General features: G+C 44.9%; 1 protein-coding gene across 3 annotated transcripts in view; it reads left to right on the top strand.

The window, feature by feature from the left end:
- atp2c1 (ATPase secretory pathway Ca2+ transporting 1) overlaps positions 1-12,166 on the top strand; it is a 41,288-nt gene that overhangs the window by 16,323 nt on the left and 12,799 nt on the right. For all 3 annotated transcript variants that reach the window (XM_018674047.2, XM_018674048.2, XM_018674046.2), the window contains exons 2-9: positions 1,070-1,174; positions 1,423-1,539; positions 5,387-5,476; positions 7,730-7,765; positions 7,976-8,037; positions 8,875-8,983; positions 11,110-11,265; positions 11,387-11,455. In XM_018674047.2, coding sequence (XP_018529563.1) covers positions 1,070-1,174; positions 1,423-1,539; positions 5,387-5,476; positions 7,730-7,765; positions 7,976-8,037; positions 8,875-8,983; positions 11,110-11,265; positions 11,387-11,455 — 744 coding nt within the window. The remainder of the gene's footprint in view (positions 1-1,069; positions 1,175-1,422; positions 1,540-5,386; positions 5,477-7,729; positions 7,766-7,975; positions 8,038-8,874; positions 8,984-11,109; positions 11,266-11,386; positions 11,456-12,166) is intronic.

The following is a 12,166-nucleotide window of genomic DNA, read 5'->3' on the forward strand; positions in this document are numbered from 1 at the left end:
CTGTCTGAGCTTCAAACAGTAGAAAGAGACGGGTCACAGCCACATCAAATACCTGAAATATTTTCCACTCCTTACCCCAGAGTTATTAGTCTGAAGTAATCAGATTCCTGTAATCCCCTGTGGCCTAATGTCTGCTGATGTAGCGCCCTGTGTGTGGGGACTGTAGGTGGATGTTCTGCTACAGTTACACTGCAGGTGGAGGTGGATTGTGTCATTTGATGTTGACTTTGTGGACGTTTGTGAACAGTTTTCAGCTCCGAGACGCCGTCGAGCGCTGATGTAAAGTGTGACCTGGTTTTGAATCAGTCTGTCAGACAGCGGCTGTTGGCAAAGAGCCGATATTTACTGTGAGGTGATAGAAACAACCCTCAGATTTATCAGTGTATTTAGCTCTCTGTCTAACTTCTGTTTTTGAACACAGCGTCTGCCTCACATCAACGAGCAGGACTGAATCAGTGGTTTCATATTTGTTGTTTAGAAATAAAATGAATTGTGTTCAGTGGAAAACAGTTGTTTTCTTACCAGGTATTTCAAATGAACTCATTTCAGAGCTGTAATCACAAAACTGATGTTTGTTTGAGGTTCTCCTACTGGCCCATGGTTAATATGTACATGTATATATACATATACTATACTGGTAAATAACATTACTTAGTTTTGGCTCTTGGACGTCGACAGCGGGGTCAACCTGAGTTCACTACTGAGCGTGACTTATTTGTGTTTGCCTGCTCCGATGCTCCCAGCTCCAGCGTCAGGTGTTTGCAGAGTTCTGCTTACCTGCTCAGAACCGCCCACCTGTCGTGGGAAGGTGCACAGGTAAAGCAGCTGTCAGCAGCCCGGCAGGAGAGACACACACTGCTCACATCACTGAGGCTTCTGCTGCTGAAGCTGCTGTAAACTACAGACAGAATAAAAACCTCAGGCCGCTGCAGTATCAGACTGTGGTGGAGGTGAAGGCGGGTCAGCTGAGAGACGCACATCCTGCTCCCTCAATGTCCACACAGAGCAGTTTGTTCCCTGTGCGTCCTGTCTGGTTTTACTAAAGTTTCTTTCTCTGTTTGTGTTGCAGCTTTCCGACAGACAACAATCCAGTGAAGATGAGACCATGGTCCCAGTACTAACCTCCAGAAAAGCCAGCGAACTCCCTGTCAACGAAGTAGCGTGTATCCTGCAGGTACGGTGTCCTCAGACCAGAAACACACCGCTGGACAAATGTTACAGAGCAGAAATAAAACTGATTTAAACTGACTGACTTCCTGGACCAGCAGCCAGCTAATAACAAAGTGTTGGAGCTTAGCAAATGATGGCAAAACCTGTTTCTGATGTAGAACATCTACAACTTGCACTTTTGTTCCAGATAAAACAAAAATAAAATGAAATTTCTCAGTGTAATTCTGAGGTAAACCTCGCTCTGTGTTGCAGGCCGACCTGCAGTTGGGTCTGTCCCAGGAGGAGGTGAGCCGGAGGAGGGCGTACCACGGCTGGAACGAGTTCGACATCAATGAAGAGGAGCCGCTATGGAAGAAATACCTCTTACAGGTAAGAGATCAGAGCTGTGCTTTAAGGAGTCCAGTCTTACCCCCCCCCAAAGTCTGCTCAGTGTCACAGCTGCTGTTTGTTTGTTTACTCCCACACCACACAACCCAGAGTGTGTGTGACAGTGTGAGGTCTCTCTGCTGTTGGCTCCGGCCTTCAGAGCGTAGACAGCAGTTTGTCCTCACCCGCTAATCTTCCAGAGCATGTTTTAACACTGCTGCTTTACCAGATGATGAGTCTCAGGAAGCTCTGCACACAGCCAGCAGCAGCATGAACGCTGCTCCACCACAAAACCAACACACTATTTTTATCCTCATGTGCCTGATAAAATGTCTGGAGGCTCGTCATGTTCCACACTGTCATTGTTTTGTCAGGAGACGACCAGAAAACCACCAACACAGCCTGTTATTAGAATTCAGTCTAATGTTAAACATTATCTTCTTATTTCATGCATTTTTATATTCATTATTTACGAGAGAGTGATTTTTATTTTGGTGTCATGCCACTGAAAAGGCCCATCCCACATATGATTACATAACAGTAATAGCTCATATGAATGTGGATTTTCCATCGGCTGACATTCACATTCAGCAGAGGAATAATCACATACCGTACACGTCCCTGAACAAAACTCTTACGCAGATATGCAACATGAAGCTAAAAATACATTTTATTCTGTGCGTTGTCTGAACAATCTGCTGTCACGCAGAAACAAATAAAAGAAAATGAAACACAAAACAACAGTTTAAAATCCATGTGCACTGATTTTTGCCGTTCCCTGTGACTCTCACCACAAAGAGCCTGAGCTTCCACTTCTTTATGTATCAGGTGTGTTTTTATCTTATCGAAGGTTAATTTAAAGAACTGAACTGTTTCTCACTTTAAAAATTAAATACTGCACCAAGGGCTTTTTAAAAAAACCCTCAGAACTCCTGAAAGTTTAAATAAACTCTACAAATAAATGTGTAGAAGTTTTCAGTCTTTTAATTCAATTAAATAACCATGTTCTCATATCACAGTACAGAACACATTTGTTTTATGTAGCTTTCCACACAAAGCCTATTGTTCTATAACAACATAATGTCTTAATGTCAGATGGAATACCACACCTATTATTATATTTTTAGGGCACAGACATCATTCATTCATTTTTAAGTAGAACACAGAGCAGATAAACAGGACGAACCAGAAGAGACGAAAATGGCACAAGATCAAGGTCTAAATCTGAACCCAGCAGGTTCGACATGCAGCCTTCCACACAAAGCCTATTGTTCTATAACGACATCATATCTTAATGTCAGATGTAATACCACACCTGATGATTTTCTTGGCCAAAATAATTGTGATATTATTGTGATAATCATGAAAATATGCTTTAATCTGCCAGAAGGATTTCCTGTTCCTCGCGAGCTGTGGCCAAATTAATGTTTCGGTTAACAGTAAAAGAAAAACTTCGACCGCAGCAGAGCTATTTACTGTTTAGCTATGTAGCTAATGCTAGCTTATTGGACCTGGTTTAATGGTGCGTTCAAGTTGTACTCAGAAGTCGGAAGTTTCAATTAGAACGCCCCCTGAAGTCAGATTTCCAACTCGGAAAGTTGGAGCAACTCCGACATACGAATTCAAGATGGCTGCTCCTCACATCAATGGCAGCGAACGCACACTTTGAAAGAACAACTATCAGGCTTTCCTGTGAGCGTCCAAGTTTTTCCGACATCTCAACTGGAAAGCCGTTAACTCAGAGGTGACGTCACTCCCAGTTCAAAGTTCCAACCTCCTTCTTTAGCGGGGGAAACACTGGGGGCGAGCTTCAGCCATGCTAACAGGCTTAGCATTTTTGGAACAACTGGAAAGATGCAGGGCTCCCCCTTGTGGCGATTCAAAATAAATCAACACAGGACTGAATGTTGGCGAGACAAACATATTAACAATTATCCGGTGATTACACCTATTGTCAGTGTTTTTAATCGCGATGGGCGATGAAATCGTATTTCAGCCCGTCCCTGGTGTAAGCCCACACCTTTGACTTTTCTAGACTTTAAGAGCCATCTAGTCTGCTCATGAACAAAAACACTGAGGAGAAAGACAGATGATATTTGCAGATCCTCCCCACAGAACCAGACAAAATGACCAGTGGGGAAAAAGCCACCAGACAGTCAGAGGCTTCATTAAAGCAGCAATGTGAACACAGGAGCCGTCTCAGTCAGATTTCAGCAGTTAAAGAATGGAAGCAGCCTGAGGGAGGTTTGTTGCTGGCCTGTTTTGTCCACATGAACTCTGACAAGGACAGAAAGTGCTGCTGTCTGGTCCCGAGCAGCTGGAGGAAGGAGGGACGAGTGGAGGGACGAGTGGAAGGACGAGAGGCCTCTGAGCAGCAGCAAAACACAGAGGTTAAATATAGAAAAGCAGCGTGAGAGGAAACAGAGGAGAGGATCAGACAGAAGACAGCAGAAAGAAGGAGGAAAGAGGAGCTGTTTGATTTTTCCTTCTTAGCTCCGTTCACACATAAAAGCTGAGAGATTTCTGAGAGTGTTTCAGCCACAATCTGTCAAGTTTCACACTTGACCTGACGGTGCTGAAGGTTCCTCCAGAGACAGGAGGAGCTGCTGTGTTTCTGCTGCTGATGCAGCCGTTTAATCTCTACTCGTTAAGATACAGGAGCCAATGTGAGAACTGCAACAGATTAATCACTTAAGTCATTTCAGATGATCAATATTTTGAAGAGAAGAGGATTCAGAGAAACAGACATTTTTCAGACCAAACAGTTCATGTATTGATTGAGAAAATAATCATCAGAATAATCAATTAGCTGCTGCAACGGTGAAACATTTCTGCTTCTCTGGAGTGTTGGTTCTCAGAAGCAGGACGCTGAGACGCCTTGAAATGTCTTGTTTTGTCTCTCGAAGATGTTCAGTTTACAGTGACGTCAAACAGAAACTTGAGAAGCTGGAACCAGAGAATCAGAGCAACAGCTCAGCTAACAGCCGTTAGCCTCTTACTGACATCCTGAGTTTAACATTAATCTAAAATCTAAATAACTAAAATCTGCTAACTTCACGACCCCACCCCCCTGAAATAATCAGCAGCTCTTTCTGAGAGAAAGTTTTGTGTTTTACAAGCAAATGAAAACACACCTGCAGCTTGTTGATGACGTGGTAACAGATGTTTTATGGCTGCACTTTCCTCATTTACTAACTCACCACTTCTTATATTAAAAAGTGAATTAAAGCTTCAGAGACGTGAGCTGATTTTCACTGAGTCCAGTGGACACTGGTCACATTTCTGTCCAACCTTTCACAAAGGAAAAAGCAGATTAATTGACATCTCCCTCCTCTCCTGCTGAACATGAACCACAGAAGAAGAGGAAGTGGACAGAGAGCGATCCAGACCACAGAAACCAGTGTGTGTGTGTGTTTGATGTGTTAATGTGAGGAAGGTTTCAGCCTCCTCCTCATCGCTCCTCACAGATCTGGACATTATCTCAGGTTCATCTGCTTCCATCCAGTAACAGTGAGTTTTATGGGGATGTGGAAGCTGCTGTGTTTAATCACTAAAGAGTTAAAGTTTGCGACCGTGTCGTCGTCAGTGTGGAAACCGGGTCATTTGGATGTTGGAGCTGAAAATAGAGCTGGAGCTGTTGGCTCCCGCTTCGCTCAGTTAGCTCCGCCTCCTCGCTGTGGATGACTGACACTTGTTTCAGCTCGTCCACACATCGTGGAAACACACACTCAGACCCTGAAGCTGACCTTAATCTGACCTCACCTCTGAACACAAGTGTAGAGTCAACACACACACTGTAATGAGAATATAGGCCACTGTCACTGATTATTCTCTCTCTGTCTGTCTTCAGTTCAAAGATCCTCTCATCCTGCTGCTGCTGGCGTCGGCCGTCATCAGCGTTATCATGCACCAGTTTGATGACGCCATCAGCATCACTGTGGTACGTCGTTTGTTTGTTCAGTTTGTGTTGTTGTGTTTTACGGCAGCGTCAGCAGCAGAGGAGACAGGAAACTCTGCTGGTGTCTGCCTGTGAATTTGCCACATTAGGTTGCATTGCTTTTTCTTTTTCCTGTGGGATCCCTGTGGAGAGGTGTTGCTGCAGCGCTCAGTAATTGTATTGATAATGTGCAGGAGAAGAAAACAACAAAGAACATGAAAGAAAATATGTCTGATTTCAAAATGTACAGAAGATGAAAGTCCAACGTCCTGCAGAGATTATTACAGCCAGAATATGGAACAAACACCAGACTGCTGAGTTATCTGTTCTTAGTCGAGGTGAACGCGTGAAGTTTTAGTTTAGTTAATAATCAGGGAGGCAGTTAAAGTGTTTAAAACGCTGCAGCTTCCATCAGACTCTCAGAGGATGTCATTATCTTTTCTGTATAAATGTCCACACATCGCTTCAGAGGAAACACACTCCTGATCCCTGCAGAGCTTCGCCTGAAAGTCGTCAGGTCGTCTCCACTGATAATCCTCCTCAGGACATTTCATTGGATAACTCTGCTGCTGCAAAAAAAAATAATAGGTTGAAAATAAAGAAGAAGAAAAATACCAAGTAATATTTATAGTGAAAAATGAAAAAACACACTGCTACTTTTACAAGTGTTGGACCGTTGAAAAGTTAACCAACAAAATAAAAGCCTCTGTGTCGGAGCAGCAGAGAAACAGATGGAGTTATAAATCAGGATTTTACTAAGTTACCATGGAAACAGTCACTCTCTTTTCCATCCTGATGATCATGAACAGTAGAATTACACATTTAGCATTAGTTTTAGATGAAGAGTGAGGCTTGTGAACGTCGGTGAACCTGCAGAGAGGAGTGATGAGGGGAAAGCAGCGAGCAGAGGAAACACATCCCAAATAAGAAACCTAACTCTACCCACCCTGAGCGCTGCCAGCATCAGCCCACAGCAGGACTCAGGCCGCTCTCCGCTTTATAAACACCACCTTACTGTTCCTGTGGTTGAAGCTCATCACTGCCAAACTCACGGTAACGCTGTCTGGAAATGAACAGAGTTAGCATGTCGAGCATCGGAGAAATAAACACCACAGGCTGCAGCAGGTAACAGTTAACTGACCAACGTTACTCCAGACAGCAGAGTGTGTTTTCAATTTATTTTGAAGTGTTATTTTTTACAGTGAAGAATATGTTCTGAGCTTGTTGAGCAGTTTAACTCAAAAAGATATTTATTTTATTATTTGAACTTAACACACATGTTTTCTAATGTTCCAGATGCTCTGTGTTGTTTAACCTTCAGGCCATGTTGTCAGTGTAGTTGCGTCTCAGACCTCTGATTTAAAGAACTGTGTAAATCCAATACTGCAAAATACAAACAGGTAACTCCTAACTTTATTTTCAGCACAGCCTGGGCTATTTGAATATGTATGTCTCTATAAAGACACATGATATTATGAATCGTTCTGACACCATAAACGCAGTAACAGTAGATTAATGAATGCTGTAATACAGTGAGAGCCTGATAGTTTTGCTTCAGGTTTTCTCTCTGTCAGAATCCTCTGGTCAGTGTAGAGCAGGCAGCAGAGGTCAACATGCAGACGCTGACGTGCTGTTTGCTGGTTGCTTCCTTCTCTGTGAGTGAATCAGAGGCAGGTGAACAGTGAGAGGATGACAGCTGTTGGCTGCACAGCAGTCTGTATCATTACATGTGTGCCTACGCTGTAAGAGAGTGTGGACTCTGAGCTGATGGAACTGAGCAGCAGGATGTTTAGTCAGGAAACCTCAACCCTCAGGATGTGTTTACTCACCTCTTTATAAACAGTGGCGTCATATGAACTGAACAGTGTGTGTAGAGTCGTTTAACAAACTGATGCAGCGTCTGTGGTTTCACACAGCTGCACCTGGACGTCCTGCAGCATTAAATACAAGCAGATTTAATGTTGGGTTCAATGATGAACAGAAAAGGGACATTTAATAAAGTCAAAACAAAAAATCTAAAGAATATTCTGTGAATAAAGTGGAGATAGAAATATTGAATTTTATTTAGCACATTTATAAACAACAAGAGTGGAGTCAGTGTAACAGATCAGAAGACAGCAGCCTGAAAATGAAGCAGTGATATTTTGAGATTGTTATGATTTGTTGAGAATAAAGAGAAAAAGCAGCCAGAAGTAAAACAGAGACAGAGCAGTGAGTATTTGTAGGATTCATCCAGCTTCTCTCTCTCTGTTACAGGCCATCATCATCGTAGTGACTGTCGCCTTTGTCCAGGTGAGTGTGTGTGTGTGTGTGTGTGACTGTGAGTGTGTGTGTAGATTCATGAAATTTGCAGAGCTCCAGCTGGTTTTTGTGTTTTTATAACTCTGTGCTGTTGTTGTGTTTCCTCTGTGTGTGTGTGTGTGTGTGTGTGTGTGTGTGTGTGTGTGTGTGTGTGTGTGTGTGTGTGTGTGTGTGTGTGTGTGTGTGTGTGTGTGTGTGTAGGAGTACCGCTCAGAGAAGTCTCTAGAAGAGCTCGGGAAGCTGGTGCCTCCAGAATGTCACTGGTGAGAGTTTCTTCTTCTTCTTCATTTTTATCTTCTGTTTTTCACTCCATGACATAAATCACCTGTTAAATGAAGGCAGTGAATCAGGTGATTTTCCTTCAGACAAACTCGTCAGGCCTCGATTTACACTTCAAATAGCAGCAGACGGACGCAGCAGCTGCAGCTACAGCTACACACACCGACACACACACCCTCCGCTGTGCAGAGCCTGTAGCAGCAGGACTGTGCAGAGTCACACACTCGTCTTTTATTCCTCACTAATTGAGGCTTTTGTTGGTTTTTGTTGGATGTTGATTTAACAAACTGGACTCGGTGGTAGACACCTAGAGACCCAGATACTGAACCTCTGTGGGCTCGTCTGTCGGTTCCTCAGAGCTCCTGGCTGTTAACAACAGCTGTGGTTGTTAAATCTGCTGGGAGGAGACGGAACCACAGCCTCCTCCGACCCCGGAGGACCCTGGACCTGAGGCTGTCGGTAAACAGCTGAGGAGTTAGATCTTCTGAGCTCAGCCTTTAAACAAATGTATGGCTCGGTTTACCTTCCCCCCCGGGGCAGTTTAACTGCCCCTGAGGGATGACAGCAGTGTACATACAGCGGAAAGAAAAGTAAATGAAGTCAACATGGATACGTTCAGATCTTCTTCTGAGGTCCAGTTATCAACAAACACAGTCTGGAGTCAGGAGTTAACAACCCTGGAGTCCAGTTAATGAAACCAGACCGGACCTCAGGAGACTAAAGATGAAGCTGTTGATCTGCATGAAGCTGTGAAGTGGTGCTGTTCTGCTGTGAACCTGTGGTCAGTTAAATGTATAAACCTGCAGCTCTCCCTCCCTCAGTGTCAGGGAGGGGAACCTGGAGCACCTGCTGGCCAGAGAGCTGGTTCCTGGAGACACCGTGTGTCTGACGGTGGGAGAGAGAGTCCCAGCAGACCTCCGCCTCTTCGAGGTACACACACCGACACCACCACCTGACACACACTGACACACACCGACACACTGACACACCACACCTGACACACACTGACTGACACACTGACACACACTGACACACACTGACACACACTGACACACACTGACACACACTGACACACACTGACACACACTGACACACACTGACACACACTGACACACACTGACACACACTGACACACACTGACACACACCGACACACACTGACACACACTGACACACACCACTGACACACACTGACACACCACCCGACACACACTGACACACACTGACACACACCTGACACACACCTGACACACACTGACACACACCGACACACACTGACACACACTGACACACACACACACTGACACACACTGACACACACACTGACACACACACACACTGACACACACTGACACACACTGACACACACACTGACACACCACTGACACACACTGACACACACTGACACACACTGACACACCACACACTGACACACACTGACACACACTGACACACTGACACACACTGACACACACTGACACACACCACACTGACACACACTGACACACACCGACACACACTGACACACACTGACACACACACACACTGACACACACTGACACACACTGACACACACCGACACACCACACTGACACACACTGACACACACCACACACTGACACACACTGACACACACACTGACACACACTGACACCACACCGACACACACGACACACACTGACACACACTGACACACACTGACACACACTGACACACCACACCGACACACTGACACACACTGACACACCGACACACTGACACACACTGACACACACTGACACACACACACCTGACACACACACACACTGACACACACTGACACACACTGACACACACGACACACTGAACACACACTGACACACACACTGACACACACTGACACACACTGACACACACACACACACTGACACACACTGACACACACTGACACACACTGACACACACTGACACACACCGACACACACTGACACACACTGACACACACTAACACACACCGACACACACTGACACACACTAACACACACTAACACACACTAACACACACTGACACACCACCTGACACACACTGACACACACTGACACACACCGACACACACCGACACACACTGACACACACTAACACACACTGACACACACTGACACACACCGACACTGCCTCATGTTTCATGGCTATCATTTACCACAGTTTTCCAGGAACATCCTGTTCACACTCAGACACTGAGTGTCACCTGTCACCTGCCCAGGACAAACACAGCTCCGTGCTTTAGCTTACACCTCCCATTACTTGATTATTTCCTGGAGAGGAACTGATACGAGGCTGAAGTGTCTCTGTAATGTAATGAATAATGAGAATCCTAATGAATTACCAGTGTGAGTCTGTGGAGTAGGACAGAGTAACTCAGTTTAACTTGGTTTTAAATGAAGAATGAACTTCTCATGAACTCAACACGACTGATGAAACTTCTACTAAAACACCATCAGGCTGCTTTAACTCTCCTGTAGTTTGAACCAGATTATATAAGAAGAAGAAGATGAAGAGATTTTTTCAGTTAAACTTTTTACAGACATCATGTTGTCTCCTACCTGCTCCTACACTCATATACTTAGAAATCAGGTGATAAATAAGTAAATAAATAAACTGTGTGTGTGTTTATCTGCACGTCTTCACCCTCTCACGACCTTACTAAGAAATTATAGAGCCATAAACTAAAGATCATCTTCAGCACAGTTGATGTTTGCAGACTGGGTGTGTAACACATGGAGTACGTTCTTTTCTCCTTTCTGTGGCTGGTTTCTAAAAAGTTCCAGAAACAGGTTTGATGAGTTTGATGAAGTGGGAAAGAAACTAATTCTGTGAAAGCTCAGTCAGTCTCACACAGTTTTTATTCACTGTTTAGTGAATGAAGATGAACTTCATCTTCAAAACTCATTTATCTGAGTCCATAGACACGTCGCAGTCGTTAATACTCACATGAACAGTTGGAAACGTTGGTTATTGTTGTCGTTTATCAGTTGATGACCCCCCCCCCCCTCCTGTGTCTGCCCCCCCTCCCTCAGGCCACAGACCTGACTGTGGATGAGTCCAGTCTGACGGGGGAGACCACCCCCTGCCCCAAATCCACCACGCACCAGCCGGGAGCCTCCAACGGAGACATCGCCTCCCGCGCCAACATCGCCTTCATGGGGACGTTAGTACGCTGTGGCAAAGCCAAGGTACCAGCTCAGTCTGCTGTCTGCAGTTACCTCAGGACCTGCAGATACAGAAATAACAGCAATAAGATGAATATCATCTGCCACAGTGCTCTGCATGTTCATGTGTGTTCCTGTTCCTCAGGGCATCGTCATTGGAACCGGAGAGAACTCCGAGTTTGGGGAGGTTTTCAAGATGATGCAGGCAGAGGAGGTACGTTCTCCTCAGAGTGCTCTGAACGTACAAGAACAACAGAAACATACGTGGTGGTTTTATCGCTCTCTCCAGTGATCGGGGTCCAGACACTCTCTGTGTTAACATTTATCTAACGTCAGAGGATCAGATCAACACCTGTCAGTAACATGGCTGCTGACCAATCAGATCACTGGAAATATGAGGCCATCACTCCTACGGGAGAGTTTCTGTTCCAGACTTTCCATGAGTTTAAAACCGAGTTTAGCTCAATAATTCAACACATGCTGATGATGACAGCTGCATGTTAATGATGCAGAGATTCTTTCCCACAGTGTTTCTTCTCTTATAACAACACCAGGAGACTAACCATGAATAATCCACACGCTGTTAAATATTTCTCAGGATTATTTATGAAACAGTCCAGTTAGTTCATCATAAAGTCGTCTCACTGAAGTGGTTCAGACACAGTAGATCCTCACCGTTTGTCTCCAACGTCTCCTCCTGCTCGTGACCGGAGGTGAACTCTGAGTGAACAGGGAAAACCCCAGGAGAGCTGAGCTGGTGTTGTGATGCAGGTCCCTGTTTTCCATCACCACAGAGAGCATGGATACACACCGCAGGGAGAGAGCAGGGAGCACAGTCATATAAGATCAAATAAAACCTCTGAACGTTTCACACACACACACACACACACACAGCCTCTGTCAGTTCAAACACGTCGGCCATTGT

Source organism: Lates calcarifer, linkage group LG15, assembly GCF_001640805.2.
Source record: "Lates calcarifer isolate ASB-BC8 linkage group LG15, TLL_Latcal_v3, whole genome shotgun sequence".
In the NCBI taxonomy this organism is placed as follows: domain Eukaryota; kingdom Metazoa; phylum Chordata; class Actinopteri; family Centropomidae; genus Lates; species Lates calcarifer.